Below are 16359 nucleotides of genomic sequence, written 5' to 3' on the forward strand. Positions count from 1 at the left end.
ACTGACTAACGGACTATAAAACTAACTGACTTATACCTCCAGCCAAGCATATCAATGGATAAGTCTATGGGCTTGATTGCTTTACTGTTTGACATTGCTTCGTCCGGAATTGTGCCTTTTGCCAACTGCAGTACCTACAATACATGCGTGGTGGACTTGCCTTTGTGCTCCTTTGTGTTCCAGTTCTTTTTGCTGACAATGCAAGCTGTTGATTTGGAACAGTGCGATGCAACTTCCCTGTGGCTGTGTTGGCTGTTATGCTTATCACCCCTATTCGCCTGTATTTTCCTTAGCAACTGGGTTGATTGCAGAGATATTTCTTGTACTGTTCTTCGTTTGTAATGCTGTGTACTGTTCTTCGTTTGTAATACTGTGTAACGGGCGGAGCATAGCTGAAAACAAAGTATAATAGCCACTTCCCTTTCTGTTGATTGTTGGGACACGCTTTCTGACTCAAAAGTACTTTTATGGTCATTCTCTCTCTTATTGTGGCATGTGTTGGTTAATTTATCATAATTATGTTCTGTAGCCAAGCAAGTAGAAGGAAAAATTAGGAATTTAAGGATCAAAGAAAAAAAGTAGTGAAACAAGGGAATAGTGATTAAAAAGTGTTGAAACAAGGAAGATTTCCTATACCTGCAGATATACTAGTGGGCGTTTAATTTCTGATGGTTGTAGAATGTCCACTAGTATAGTATATCTGCAGGCATAGGCAACCTTCCTTGTTTCACCACTTTTAGCTATTCCTTTGCTTCACTACTTTTCCCATTTTCCTTCTACTTGTACTCTGTTATGTACCACTCTGCGTGGGCAGTTCAAAGGCACCGCCAGTGCCATAATTTGTATATTGCACTGCTGCAGACCGCAGCGAGTGCATTATAACTTATAACGCACTGGTTGTGGTTTCGTAGACCACAACGAGTGCATTATAAGTTATAATGCACCGACCGCAGTGCAATATACAGATATTGCACTGGCTGCGGTTTTGTGCAGCATAGCACAAGTGCCGGTGGCGAAGACCACTACGACACCTCACCTAATAGGTGGAAGGACACTTCACAGATCACTCGAATTCTTTTATAGCCTGACATGTAAAGGTCGATTGTGGGCCATAACGTCACCAATACGTATAATGTTTACAAGCAGCCAATGGCGATCGAAAAAGCCAACACGGGTGGTCACAACTCTAGTCTACATATATATAAACGTACTTATACACCTTACTAGTCTGGTGCCATCTTAGCCCAGATTAAACTGTAGTCCACTTCGACAATGACTCAATAAAACAAATTATATTCTAAATAATACTAACCTTTACGTTCGATTGTGGTAACCAGTTTTGTCATGCCACCAGATTCGAGTTTAGCCAGTGTGAATAGTAAGAATTAGACTAGTATCGTTTAGTAGTTGGGTTTTGTTTACTTAAAACGTCTATTTAGCTACTTTTTTTTCGCTTGAGGGAATCACTATGGCGATTAGTCTGGCGCTTAGTCTATATGGCGATTGAGTGATCACGCTGGCATGTTGAGCACTACATAATGAGAGTCGAACAGCGAATGCAGGTTAGTGATATAACCCATAGCGTACTAGCTTTCAATATCTCAGGTGGCTGCAGTACTGCAGGGGGGACGTCATTGCAACGTCCGGCTTGGTTACCCACAATCGATATTAGAAACCTGGCCTTTATAAGTGTTACAGCTGTCTTGTGAGACTCTCCCCACCTATTAGGTGAGTGGTACATAACAGTTATACAACGTGCACTCGTGCTCTGCCTGTATAAACGCACTTGCCTTCGGGCCTAACGGCCCTCAGGCTCATGCGTTTATATCAGGCAGAGCACTCGTGGCCGTTGTATAACTATATAATATACCTCTTATAGCTGTAGTGTAGGTTATAAATTTGAAAATTATAATAATAAACTGCTTGCCCACATGCATTTTTGAAGTCAATGGAATGTGAACCTATAATCTAGCCTAAAACGTTTTTGTATGCACAAAGAACCCTACATATAAAACCCATAAAAACTGTATATAGAAGTCAACAGCTTTGTATTATTGGGCCAGGCAAATTTGATTAGCTTATTGTTTCTTATCACTGCCCAGAATGCTTTTCATCCCCACCTAAAATTTCATTATAGCTGTTGTCAATCACGTGCACTGGTATTTTGATGTCGAGAAGGCTAGTTTTAGCTATATCAGCACAGCAAACATGTCTTGCACAAAAAAGGTGGTAGAAATGCAAGCATTAGCATTTAAAAGGCTTTATATAGCTAACCAGTAACAGATAGCCTATAGCATAAGGGGCCAATTATCTACCAAGTTTGGTCCTACGCATCACAACTGTGCATCCTATTCCGTTTTGTTTGTCTCTCCTTGAACTATTTCTTGTAAACTCGGTCTGAGTCACATGGGCCATTTTACTGAGAAGCTCAGTGCTAGACCTGTAAATAACCGTTTATCAACCACTGGCACCTTTTATTGACCAGCCATATATTTTCAATTGCACTAGTTATCAACCACCTAGCTATACTGCTGGCTATAACAACTCTGCCCTATTCTACTTACTACAGTGTATGATGCTATTAGTACACTAGCCCACCAAGTTTCACATGGTTTGCATGCGTTGCAAACTAGTTATTGACAAAACCATTAAATATTGGTTCTAAACTCAGCTGTGTCAAACCAAAGATGATGAAAAGTGGTTTCCATCTTCCACCCTGTGAAAAACAAAGTTCTAACACGTGACCATCAGGCATGTATGAAAGAATCCCTATAAATTACAGTTATACACCAAATACAAGCGTTTTTAATACTGAGTAAAAGGCATTGGAATTACACAACATATAAACCAAGGCTTTCTGTTACATCATAAATGGTCAGCCAACAGTGAAAAGAATGTTGTAACTGTGAAGAGTTTATGAGGCTGCACAAGAAAACACACTCAAATATTTACCTGCCTTTTGAAGGGCTGGACATTTTACTGTGGTAGACTGGTGATAGACACTAGTGGCATCAATAAGTACATATTGCATCACCTTGATGAAAGTGCATCAGAAGCTGGTACTGTAAATCAGGAAAAATTTTGGAGCAGAAAATTTTCGTCTATTAAAATTCCGACGCAGCATATTTTCGTCACTAGCATAATTGATGAAAATTTTTTGACGGAATAACTATGCATTAATAGCTATTTGTATGCGCAAATTATATAGTTAAAAATAATTCATCGTTTTAATTTTCGTCGATACAGCCAGCAACGAAAATTTTTTGACGACGACTTTTTCCTGATTTACGGTAAGTTGTGTTGTGTACCAGACAAGTATCCTCGTCAAAATTTAACTACCACGAGTGAGACTCAATGGATTGCTTCACCCTGCTCTTGTAGAAGAAGTAAAAACAGAGCCATATAGCTAGCTAGCAACATTATAGCTAATGCCGCTTGTCAGGGAATGGCAACACAGCTCATTTTCTAGGAAAGTATTAAAAGACACCAATATCTGCTTTGGCACTGCAGTAAACTCAGGGTAGAGAACATCAGCTAGCTACTAGTTTGGTTGTGCTATTGTTTTGTTAATATTTCAGCAGTTAACAATAAATTCTTGTGTGCATAGTGATATCTAGTTAACTGGTGGTGTGGTTAACCACTAGTCTCTTAGTACTAGGAGAGACTCTTTAGTGAATAAGAAAATCTATTTTAATTAAAGCATTGCTCACATGCCATTTTCTACTATAGAAGACCATACACATATTTTGCCCCATACCTGTATCCAGACTCCCATATACGCATATGGACGATCCATATGTGTATGAAGCAAATATCACTTTGTATACATAACTGGAAGGCTTCGGGAAGGCAGCTCATTATTCATTACCATCTTGCATGCAATTGACTTTTTTTGCTAGATTTCTATATTATGTTATTAATCACTATCCTGCTATCTTTGGTGTGAAACGGTTAAAAACCCTCCTCTAACACTGAGGTGGGTCTTCAGCCCATATAGTTTGCCTTCCTCCATGCCTAACTATGTAAGCAAGTTAGTATGTTAATCATTAAAAACTTTGAGATGATGAAGTACTGGTGAAAACTTGCATAATATCATAGCAATGACACTACTTTTCTGACCATTCAGTATTCATTCTTAATCCCCTTCCAAGCACATTGTCCCATTCCTCACTTTCTGTAGCTGACTGTAACTCACTTTCTGTAACTTACCATAAAACTTCTATCAAACAGTATGCTAGTACTGCTTAGTGTACTGTTTAAGTAAGGATTGCCCCTAAAGTGACAGGCGCTGCCCAAAGTGCCACTTTTAAAAATTATCATAAGGCATCGTATACGATGAAAGTCACCTTTATTAGCCATCTGACATCAAATATAGTATTAAAAATGCTTATGGTAGTTGGGTAAGAACTTTTTAAATATCACTAAAACTCTACAATTGCAAGGCTGGAGGCCAAACATAGCAGTGCCTGGGGCCACCAATTTATGCCACCATATCAAACTCACCAGTGGCATGTGCCTTTTGGAGTTCCGACAAGTGTGTACCTTCTGCACCTTGTTTTATCTTCTCAGACTAGTAATTGTCTTCTTCATGCAATGAAGCCATACCAAGGCATTAATTTCCCGTATCAACACTTGACACTTCTTGAGCAGAATATTTCGATGCCACAAGGTACTTATGCTGCTGTAAGGGGACGCCCGGTAGATACCTGTTAGTTCACAACAAATTCGAGACCATACCCATTAATGTTCTAGGCTGACTAATAAAAATTTAGCTTGGAGGCCACACCTAATAACAATTTATTTACTCAAACATGATTACTGCACCTCCTAGCAGTATTTATAATGATAGCATGGTTGATGAGAGGCTGACTTGAGATACTCTATTACAGCAGCCAACTTAATACAAGTCATGTATGATATTCTAATATAACAGCCACACGTGTATAGCTGCTTGCTATAACAAGAAACTAAACAATCTAGTGTATTTAATTTAAATAGATAAATGAAGTAGGGATCCAAGCAATACGGATGAGATGCTTGAGACGGGGACTACATGACCTTATGCAAGAGATTTGGTCCCATGGAAGTAGTCAGGTAGCATGTAATTGATACCTTTAAACATCTGCCCCATGGTATGGGGTAGCCTGTACACATAAGGGGCAAATACAGTACACATATGAGTTGGAACAGTACTGTAGGTTACTTATTACTTTACTAATAGAATTATGAACCAACTCAACTTAGTTGTTACACTTTAACATTTTTATCCAATTCAGTTGTACAGTAGCAACATACAAGCAGTGAAATCCGGATATGGGCACTCTCAAAGACCTGAGGCCTGTAGCCCTGGCAATTTTTGATTTTGTCAGCCCGTCCAAGTAATTATTGAACTCCACACTCTCCTGGTTTTCCATACAAAGTCAATTATTGTTTACTGACTGTACCAGTACTTTCCTAGACTGTCTAGTACGTATATGTGGTATCCATGGTAGTGTTGAGTGATTCCATCAAAAATGTGAGTGGTGTTGTGAAGTGTGTTCATATCAAAATATGCTATCGATATTTTGTAAGTGGATGTCCAGATGTAGGTATACTTATCAACATGACTTCATACTTCATTCTTTAGTGGCAGGCTCTAAGTTTATCATTTGCTCAAAAGTTCACGACAACAATCTAGATATGTAGGAAAATAAAATTAAATGCCACTAGGTTGGTCTACTGCGTAGCTAAGTGGTGTGTGCCTGTCTGCCTGCTTGCCTGCCTGCCTAACCACCGTCACAAGAAAACAAAGCAACATACAACCACCATTTTACTCCACAGCAACAAACTCACTGGTGGGATGTTCCTTTTGTAGTTCCAACGAATGTTTGCCTTCTGTGCTTTGCTATTCCTTTTATCTTCAATTAAATCATTGTCTTCTTCATGGAAATCATTCCAAGGCATTAATTTTCCGTATCAAAACTTTCCGTGAGGGAGAGTATTTAGATGGCACAAAACTAATTGACAGACTATAGTATCGGGTAGCAGCTAAGCTGTGCTTTTGAAACAATTGCCACGCCTCCTTAAAAGTTCAGAACAAGTCACAACAACAACAATCTAGATCTGTAGGAACCAAAGTGTTGTGCCATGCCCATTAGATCTACTGCTTGGCTGAGTGGTGAGATCGAGATACTCTAATACAGCAGTCACAGCTACACATGTATTTCATAGCTATATGCTCTAACAAAAAGTTAACAAACTAGTTTATTAATTTAAAAATGACGTATGTAGGGTCACAGCAGTGAAACAAGAGATGATGGTAGATATAAGTGAAAACCCCTAGCTACTTGGCATTGTAGCAATGTAGGAAAATCCCTACTTGTGGCTTTTTATTGCACTAGTTATTTACTTGAATGTTTAATTTGGATGTATTTCTGTTGCCTTTACCAGTAGCTATGCAATACAAAACGTATTTTTGTTGCCCATATTAATGAAGCACTCTTGTGCAAAACTGTCGGAGTAGTTGCATAAATATACATGATGCATTGAAGTGCTACCAATTGTTATGAGCATATGCATAATGTTTATATAACTTGGTTATGTGATTATTGGTGAGTATTGGTATGACATAGCTACAGTAAGGCAACTGAACTGTGTTGAGAAATACACTGCATGTATCACCAAAAGATGACAATGGTGCTATATAATATCAATAAAGGGAATTTCACCAAGAATGATTGAGAAAAATAAGAGTATTTATATCCCAGTACATAGGATGATTAAAGTGCCGTGCTGGGTGATAACCATCTTTTCACCAGACTGCATGGATTAATGCATGGGAGCAAACCTTGAAACCAGCCATGTTACAGGAGTAGAGAGAGGCAGACTGGACTAACTCCAAGGGATCCGCAACAAGCCTGAATTGTTGGTAAAATCTGCCAAAAATATTTAATAGCCATGAAATTGTGTTCATCATACAGTACGGTGCAGTACTGTGTAGTAGGATCATGAAAATTTGAACTTTTCTAGCTAAAAGTACACTGTATCATTCTAAACCATTCACAGTTTCCCTTCATGACAGCTTGGCAGTATTGGTATAATCAAGCCCACAAATGCCTGCGTAGTGATACCAAATCCTTCCGACAACTTTCTATGGAGTTCTAACAATTTCCTTTTTAACTGAATTTTCTGCTAAATGACTGAATAACTGACTGATGCCTCTAGCCAAGCGTAACTCAACTATGGTCAAGACTTCAACCTTGGTTTCTTCACTGTTGGGCATTGCTCTGGCCCAAATTGTTTCTATTTGCCAACCACAGCAGATACAGTGCGTGCATCATGGGCTTACTTTTGTTCTCCTTTGTTTCCCATTTCTTTCTCCACTACCGTGTAGGTGTTAATTCACAGTAATGTGTGGTGACTTCAGTACAGCAATAATCGTCTGCAATTTCTGGAGTGATTGCAGTAGCACTTCTTGTACTGTTCTTTGTTTATAATAATGGGTAGAACATACCTGAAAATGACATGGAGTGGCCATTCACTTTGCAGTAACTGATAGTTGTGCCGTGTGTTTAATCACCATTTCCATAGTGACTGGATTGCTTCCAGAGGTGCTTCTTGTACTTTGTTTGTTTGTAATGTTGTGTATTGGGTGGGACAAAACTGAAAACAAAGCAAAATGAAGCATTGATTCCAGTAATTGATAGTCAGGCAGGTTAAGTCACTCAATGAATATGTCTCGTTGACACCATTCTTCCCTTAGTGCAGTATGTTGTGGTTCACCAGTGATAAATTATGCTTCGAAAAAGGTAAACAAACAAGTGTAGGAAAAATTAGTATTTAAGTAGGAATTATATAGAAATAAAAGCAATGACACAAGGGAGGTCATCTACACCTACAGCTATACTAGTGCAAATTTATTCAATCAGTGTCCACTAGTATAGCTGCAGGTGTACATGATATCCCTTGTTTCATTGCTTAATATTTCTATGATCCCTACTCAAATACGGGACTTTGTAAAGACATGGAATACGGAATAGTGGAATAGTGGAATAAGCATAACTTACCTTCTGCAAATTATGCAAATAGTTATATACTCTATAGTAATTATACTTTAGTTACCTTAATTGTAACAGTTTTATATGGCATGCCACGGCAATGGATAGGCGAGCATTAAATAGGACAAGCACACAATGAATCTTATATATAACGATTTATGTTTGCTAAACGTACTTACTTACACTCCTTATTTGATATTGCTACAAAACTTAGGCCTAGTTCTGTTCTTAGAATAAACTAGCTGGCCTTCATGTTCATCCGACCAAATTTGTTAGAGTCACACTATAGAGTAAGTGGAGTCCAGTGGTTGTGTTTGTCCTTAAAATGGATTTCAAGACACTTCAGGTTTGAACCAAGGCGAGTAGGTAAGTAAGTTTAGCGAAGGTAAATCGCTCTTGGATGATATTCATTGTGTGCTCATCCTAAATAATCCTCGCTCAGCTGCTGTCACATTTATCCATCGCCGTGCTGTTACAAGGTAAATAATTACTATAGAGTAGGTATATAACTATTTGCATAATCTGTAGAAGATAAAAAAAAGTTTGCTTATTCCGTTATCCTGCTATTCCGTATTCCGCATTTTACAAACTACTTCACTGGTAATTTACACCCTAAGGGCAGATAAATTTGTGACTAATAAAAATTATCATAACTTTGGAATAATTAAAATCACCTTCAATCTAGGCTGTAAAAAAATTATCAATTTTAAAAATAAAGTTGGGTTCTAAGTGATAAAAACTAGTGATACAAGATAATAATAATTATGAATGATGGCATAGCTCTGTGGGAAAATTCTTACATTAACAATTATTTTGTTCAATGCCAAAGTAGGGATTTTCCCACAAAACTATGTTGCAATGCCATCATTCATATATTCTACCGCTTAGATCCCTAAATTAATACTTTTTTTGTTACAAATACAGCACATGTATGTCACTGTTTTATTAACATTGCTATTAGGGTGACTGCTTTATTATTAGAGTATCTAGAGTGGACCTCAGTCAACTAGACAGTATGCAATATTTAAGGGGCATGGTAGTAGCATGTTTTTCATTAAGCTACTAACAAGAGGCGTGTGTTTAATGATCAATCTCTGACAAAAACTTTTGATGAAAGGGCAATTTGTCCAATTCACACAAGTTTCATCGACGAGAATCAAAAAGAATCATATATCTAAACATGTACTTTTAGGGGTGTTTATGGGTGTTTGCCTGATTGCTATTGGCCAGCTAGTTTGTAAAAGGTCCTATCACACAGGTACTGTCTTTCTTTAAAGCAGCTTTAAATACAGGAGGTGTTGATACAGAAAATTAATGTCTCGATGCAGTTTAGTTTTGTAAAGAAGACAACCAGCATGATTGAAAAGACAAGGCGCAAAGGGCAGACATTTGTCAGAGCTCCAAAAGGCAAGCGAGTTAAGTATTGTGGCAAAACATGGTGGCTGTATGATGCATCGTTTAACCTCTAGCCTTGCACTGTGGTCAGGGCAGAGCAAAAATTGAGTTTTGGGGGATTTTTAAAAAGTTTAATATCAGTGCATGTATGGGGTTTTGTTTACATTTATCACATTAGATATGTTATGACTATTCTGTTAAGGTACTGTAAAGTATTTCCAGGATGGTTTATAGGTGTGGTATTTTAGTGGGCGCCTTTCATTATTGGGGCGATCCCTACTATACAGTACTGCTGTACTGTTTGATAAAACTACAGTAGGTTGTTTCTTTCAGCAATACCTTTAATTTGAAAGCATGGTTTAACAATGTAAAATAATGTCTCAGGGAAATAAAGACAAAATTGCTGAGTATAAAATGGCTACAAAAGTCACCAAAGGTCGAATCTGTGATGGCACTATAATATCAAAAGTAAATGTCTCATGCCTTTTTTTCACTAATACACAACTATGCTGCTCTACTATATTAGAGTATTTAAATTGCCAATAATAAATGGGTCGGTGAAGTACATGTGGGTGAAAGGTTTCCTATGATTGTGCCACTATTTCATGGAGAAGGTTTTGCTGAATAGTGTGCACATGATGGTATGAATTTGTGGTACAGATTACAACTATTCACTTGGTGGCAACACTTTGGATTACAAGATGGTTAACAAGGAGAAAAATTTCCTGACCACCCAGCAGGCTGCTGTAAACACTTGAGCATAAAATGGACTGCCCAGGTCCAAGTCATGGATTTTTTCTCCTTTCAACCAGGCTGTAGGACCAAGTGTCCTACAGACCTTCAGTACTTGTGCTGTTAAGTCTCAAATAATGAGCACAATGAAGCTTGGTACTGTGAATGCTTTAAACGGGTGAAACAATAAAAGAAGGGCTAAATTACTTAAGCTTTATTGTAGGGATTTCCTGACTTTATTAAACACTCTATGGTTACGCCAAAAGCCCCCTCCCATTGTGTCTGTACGGAGAGGTGTTGGGATATATCAAAGAAGTTTCTTTGGTGTTCAAGTAATGGCCACTTTAGGTGCTCAAGCATAATAGTTACACTACTGCAATAAGAGAAGTCATTTGTATCAAAGCAACTGGCACAACTAACATTGTACCTTTTCTATTTGGTGATTCTTTACCAGGTGTTTGATTGAACTTTGACCTCTTGTCCATTTTATCATTGATATTACAATAGCACTAGTCAAAGGTATTTCATGTAACCAAGATATAACAAGTACACAAAAAAAATTTGGAATTTTCAGCTAAGTTAGGGACCATAGCACATCGATAAAAAGTACCAAAACAAGCTGGAGTAGTGCACAATATTTAATCACAGTAAACAATAAGAAGTGTTATATCCCTACTGTGTTCAAGATACCATAATGGAAATGCACAGTAGGGATATAACACTTCTTATTGTTTTACTGTGATTTAATATTGTGCACTACTCCAGCTTGTTTCAATACTTTTTATCGATGTGCTATGGTCCCTACTCTAGTTGAAAATTCCAAATTTTTTTGTGCACTTGTTTGTTAACTTTTTTTTGCAAATAATTATTATGACTGGTGAACCCACGCATACCGCATCTGAAATGGTGCCACGCCCCAGCTATATTGTCTGAAAAGTGAAGTATCCATTACACTTCATTGTCAGCTATGTTCAACCCGTTACGCAGTATTTCGAATCAAGAACTGTTCGAAAAGCACCTCTGCAATCCATGCATACCGAAAGAAATGGTGCCGCGTGCCCCAGTTATATCAATTATCAGCTGAAAAGTGAAGCATCCATTATATGCTTCATTGTTCAACCCATTACACAGCAGTACGAATCAAGAACTGTTCGAAAGCACCTCTGCAATTAAAATAGCCACAACAAAAAGTATGGGTGATTTCTGTTGCAAAGGGAAGCCATCATGTGCTACTGTCAAATCGACACTTTTCGCTGTCAGCAAAGATGAATGGGACACAAAGGAGGACACTGGTAAGTCCATGAAAAATGCATTGTTGTACTGCAGGATGCCAAAAGGCACCTGTCAGGCCAAAGCAACGTCGAGCAGTGAAGAAATCAAGCCCATAGCCTTAGCCGTTATCAAGTTATGCTTGTCTGAAGGCATCAGTCAATCAGTCACTGGAAAATTCTGTTTTAAAAAAAAAAATTTCTGTAGCAACTTGTTGAAAGCGTTTTGGGTTGATCTGAAAGCCATTTTGGGCTTAGTTTTACCTAACCATGCAATACTGCCTCATTGTCATCAGGGAAAATTGAGGCTGGTTTTTAGGTGTTGTTATTTCGTGTTCCATGCCTACTCCTGTGTGGTCCCTACTATACAGTACTATTCTACTGTATAATAACAGACTAATTTTATGTATAATTATCTGTGTGTTTATGCTCAACGATAACAATAACAGCAACTTGAATAAACTGTATGACCATCTATTAAAGTTGAATCTGTGTCTCTCATGTGACCATACTTATTAATGAAGTCAAAACTGTAAATATGTTACATTTCAAATCCTCTCTTCTGTAGCTGTACTCTTGCATGCATCTGAGTGGTTATCATACAATATGGTAGCACTGATCATGGAGGTGTGGGTTTTTTTGGCAAAAAAAAAAAATCACCCTAAAACCAGCTTTACAGTATCACGGTGTTGACTTGTAGTAGCGCATGAGTGCTTCCCTACGTTTGTAAATTGGAATCGTCCATATTTTCATGGTGACTGGATTGATTGCAGACTACTTTTCACTGTTTGTAACCCTGTGTAACGGGCTGTAACCCTGTGTAATGGGCTGAAAATAGGTGAAAGCAAAGCGTATGGACACTTCACTCTCGAGTCAGTAATTGATAGTTGGGGCACACGAATCATCCGTATTTTTTGTGTTGACTGGATTGATTGCAGAGGTGCTTCTCCTACTGTTCTTTGTTTGTAGCATTGTATAACAGGTTGAACATAGCTGAAAACAAAACATAATGACCATTTTACATTCAGATGAAATATTAACTCTGGAATCATCCTTTTATTTGTTGCGGTATGCGTGGGTTCACCAGTCATAATAATGTTACAGAAAAGTAAAGAAACAAATATAAGAAAATTTAGGAATTTCAAGTTGGATTAGGGATCATAGAAAGAAAGTAGGGAAACAAGGGAGGTCTCCTAGGCCTGCAGATATACTAGTGAACATTTAATCCTTAATTCACTCATGCACCCTCACTTATCACTGTACATATAATGTATGCTGGTGGATAAAAGCCATGGATACTGTAGCTATCAACAAGCAAACTGTGTGGCTACTGGCTGCTGTATTAAAGTAGTTGGGATACCAATACTATAGTCTCACTAACCAAACTGTGTTACACTTGTGTCAACATATTCAAAGTCATGCATGATGTTAATTTGAAGTGATATACTGTGATGTGATTTGTAACTTGTATATTTGTGAAGAACCAACCTTCATATACAGAGCCTCCTTCCTACTAGGCCTTGTTGCTCCTTCCTACTAGGTCTTGTTGTGATCTTGGTGTATTGTATACTGAAGTAAAACAGTTGGAGTTATTCTAGGGACCCTGTGTGTGGAAGATATAGGGGTGGGGTGGGTAGGACATGTCAACTAAAACAAAAGGCCCAATAGTAGTAAGTGTAGTCAATGTTAATAAGATGTCGTATCAAAGGTAGCAGCCAAAGAATGGTAATAAATTATATGGGTGTAACCTGTAAAGGCAATAGCTCACATGATCTGTGATACTACAGGAGGAGTGTGACGAGATCCAACAAGCAATTATTGATAATGATGTCACTACACTGAAAGAAATGATAACTGATGGGGTTAATGTGAATGGTGATTGTGTTTATGATGAAGATGGAGTGAGTGATATTGTGTATTGTGTACTAATTTACAATTCATTCATATGTGGAAAAATGTGGTTCTACTAGTGCAACCATACTCAATAATATTCGTTGTCTCATAAAATACCGTTTACCTTATTCTATGAGCAGAAACTTCATAGGGGATTAACTTTGGCAGTTGGTGAATTTTCACTGAAATCGTCAAATTTAAATCCACCAAATATCCAGTTAGCTAAACAGATCGAAAACATAAAGAAATCCAAGGAAAAACCTGTGAACCTATGCAGCTTATTCTGACAAAGATATGGCCAACATTGGAAAATATACTAGTTACTGAGCATGATTCCACAGTTGCAGTCAAACATTTCTCTGTACTTTACAGTTTTATTGTACGAGTGCCAGAGCTGCAAGCCAAGTGAACTTCCTACTGATGCATCCCAGTAACTTTACCTCGGCCTTGTATGTAGCTATAGTACTCGAAGCTATCACTTGAACTGCCATGTATATTGCTTTGGCTTTCATTACGCTTCCTCAGTGTACAGACCAATATTGGAACCTTTTGTCATCGGCACTGGGAGCTGTCTTAAGGGTACTAGAGTGGTGATCTAGTGGTAACGAGCCAACATTGATGTCATCTGAAATAATATTCTCAAAATTTAATACAGTTCACACATGATTAGCATGGACCCCAGTGAGCAAGAGAAATGTAAATTTGTCAAATAGACATGTTGTTCAATTCACCGTATATTTATCCTATCAAATTTTCTGCTATTATTGTTATGGAGATCTGCAGTGCGTAAACTGTTGCAATTTTGTATTTACTAAATCATGAACACCTCAACAGTATTTATTAGTGACTGTGTTGCACTGATAAGTGGATCAGTTATCAGACAACTGCTAATATGGGCTGTATTGTTTGTGTATTAGTATTGGATCGCTACCAAGGCAACAGTTAAAATCATTTAGAAATACTGTATACACTAAATATTTTTATTTTCCTACTTTGCAACATTGCTGTTGCTGCTGAGATTGTGTTGTCAGCTATTGTAGTTGCACTACTGCTGCTATAAACATTCCACAACTATCAAAATGTTCTACATATTAGTGCAACACTGTGTTTCATTAGCATAGTTTGTGTTTAGTAGAGTAATGGACCTTATTCTAAAATCTGTAAACTATCTGTGTAATTATGTGTAATCTCTGGGTTGTGTTCGTACTGCTAGCTATGACCTTCATTGATGGAGGGAGGGGATTGGTTGTTACTAGTCACATTATAGTTTTTATTCCAGATGAAGTAGTTTGCTTGTGATAGTGTTTTTAAACCAGGCGCGTGTCCACAGCCAGCCGAAGCCCAGTTGTGGCCGCGTGCCTGATTTACTAAAATTGTTTTCGTAAAAATGTGTGTTTGTGTGTACCTACCTATGTTTGTTTGTTCGTATGCACCCAGGTGATCAAAAACATTAAAAATGGTAAAAAGCAACCAGGATGTAAGAATTGAAAGCTAATTTAAGTTGGTATTAAACTTCCACACACATAAACTTTGTTCTGAAGTGGTTTCTTCTTAGCAGTCTGAAATATGGGTATGGTAACTCTCAATTCATGTACATTGTGAAAGGTCTTTCCTTTTGGTTTTATAGATGTTTTATGTTTAACAACTTTAAAACAACGTTGAAGGCCTCTTAGGTTTCCAGAGATAGCGTATCCTTCAAGTTGAAAGGGGGGACATTACCCATACTTACGCGAACGAAAATGAAGGGCAGACCTGAGGATTTCTCTAAGCAATTTGCGAGAGAAAACATGATAGACACACATTAACACAGTTGAGAAGATACTTCTGTGCATAATTTGCATTTAAAGTGGTTTGTTTATGGTTACGCTTCCTTAGCAGTGCATAGCAATGTAATTACCAAATTACAAAGTAATTCATGAATTACGAAATACGCTCAATTACAGTTTTTACAAATCTAATTATCTAGCTGAATTAATAATAAGCAATAGCATGAATATACTGTATGGCCAGTCTCGTATAAATGCCTGGTCTTGTTTAGTCGCCAGGGTTGATAATGTGACCACTATGAATGTCAGTTAGTAGTATTCATAGCTTTAATAGACATCATGTAATATCAACTGAAACCTTTGTTGTGTCAACAGAAACCTTTTATTGCTCAGATTTAGTGCTACTTTTGGACAAGCAATAGGTGCTTTAAGAAAATAAACGACCGGGCCATAATTCGAGGCAATACGATAAACTAAATTATAAGATGGTTGATTAATTGCCTATTTTGGGTGAGCCCGAGTGAATCCCACACTAGCAGGACTTTCGTAGCATGGTTCATGCATGGCAAGTTAACGATTAAATATGAAAACAAACCTTACAAGTGTTTAAGTGTCACAAAAGGCCGTGATAATAAATGAAGTTAAGTGGTGCTATCAAACATTACACGACAAATTACGTTACGGGATTCTGATGCTACTGGTGCTATCAAACATCCAGTTGGTGCTATCAAACATCCAAATATGGGTTGGTGCTATCAAACATCCAAATATGGGTTGGTGCTATCAAATACCACAACAAATTCCTAAAAGACGTGTGCTTATAGTTTTAATGCATAAGCATTGATTCCCTGGGAGAACGCCGAGACTTGAGGAGGTTGGAATGTGCTACTGTTGGGCACTCCTCTGAAAGTTAAAACGACAGACATAGATGAAGGCATAGGGAACTGTACAGACAAAGACGCGACAAAGAAACTTTACAACAAAAACAAGCGTGAGTAGCCAGACAGAGAGAATACCACAGACAGAGAAAAGCTAAGATGACGCCTGAACAACATGATAGTTTACTGCAAAGAAGAGAAAGTGGGTATTATTGGAGAAAAATATGTATGAAGTAAGCCCTTTGGCATCATAGTGATACTAAGCCAATTGCTACTGATCAACATGGTGACTATCAAATTCCCCCTTTGACTGAAATCATTGTATCACAATAACAAACACAAAAAAATCACAATCAACACATAATTCATCACTGAACACTATGTCAAAACC

The 16359-nt window shown here is 37.8% G+C and overlaps 1 protein-coding gene across 1 annotated transcript in view; it reads left to right on the plus strand.

Moving 5' to 3' along the window:
• The window catches only part of LOC136268188 (uncharacterized), a 53453-nt gene that overhangs the window by 1097 nt on the left and 35997 nt on the right, over nt 1–16359 (plus strand). Inside the window, exon 2 of the mRNA XM_066063449.1 lies at nt 13219–13332. Coding sequence (XP_065919521.1) covers nt 13219–13332 — 114 coding nt within the window. The remainder of the gene's footprint in view (nt 1–13218; nt 13333–16359) is intronic.

This window comes from Dysidea avara, chromosome 10 (genome assembly GCF_963678975.1).
Source record: "Dysidea avara chromosome 10, odDysAvar1.4, whole genome shotgun sequence".
Classification (NCBI taxonomy): domain Eukaryota; kingdom Metazoa; phylum Porifera; class Demospongiae; order Dictyoceratida; family Dysideidae; genus Dysidea; species Dysidea avara.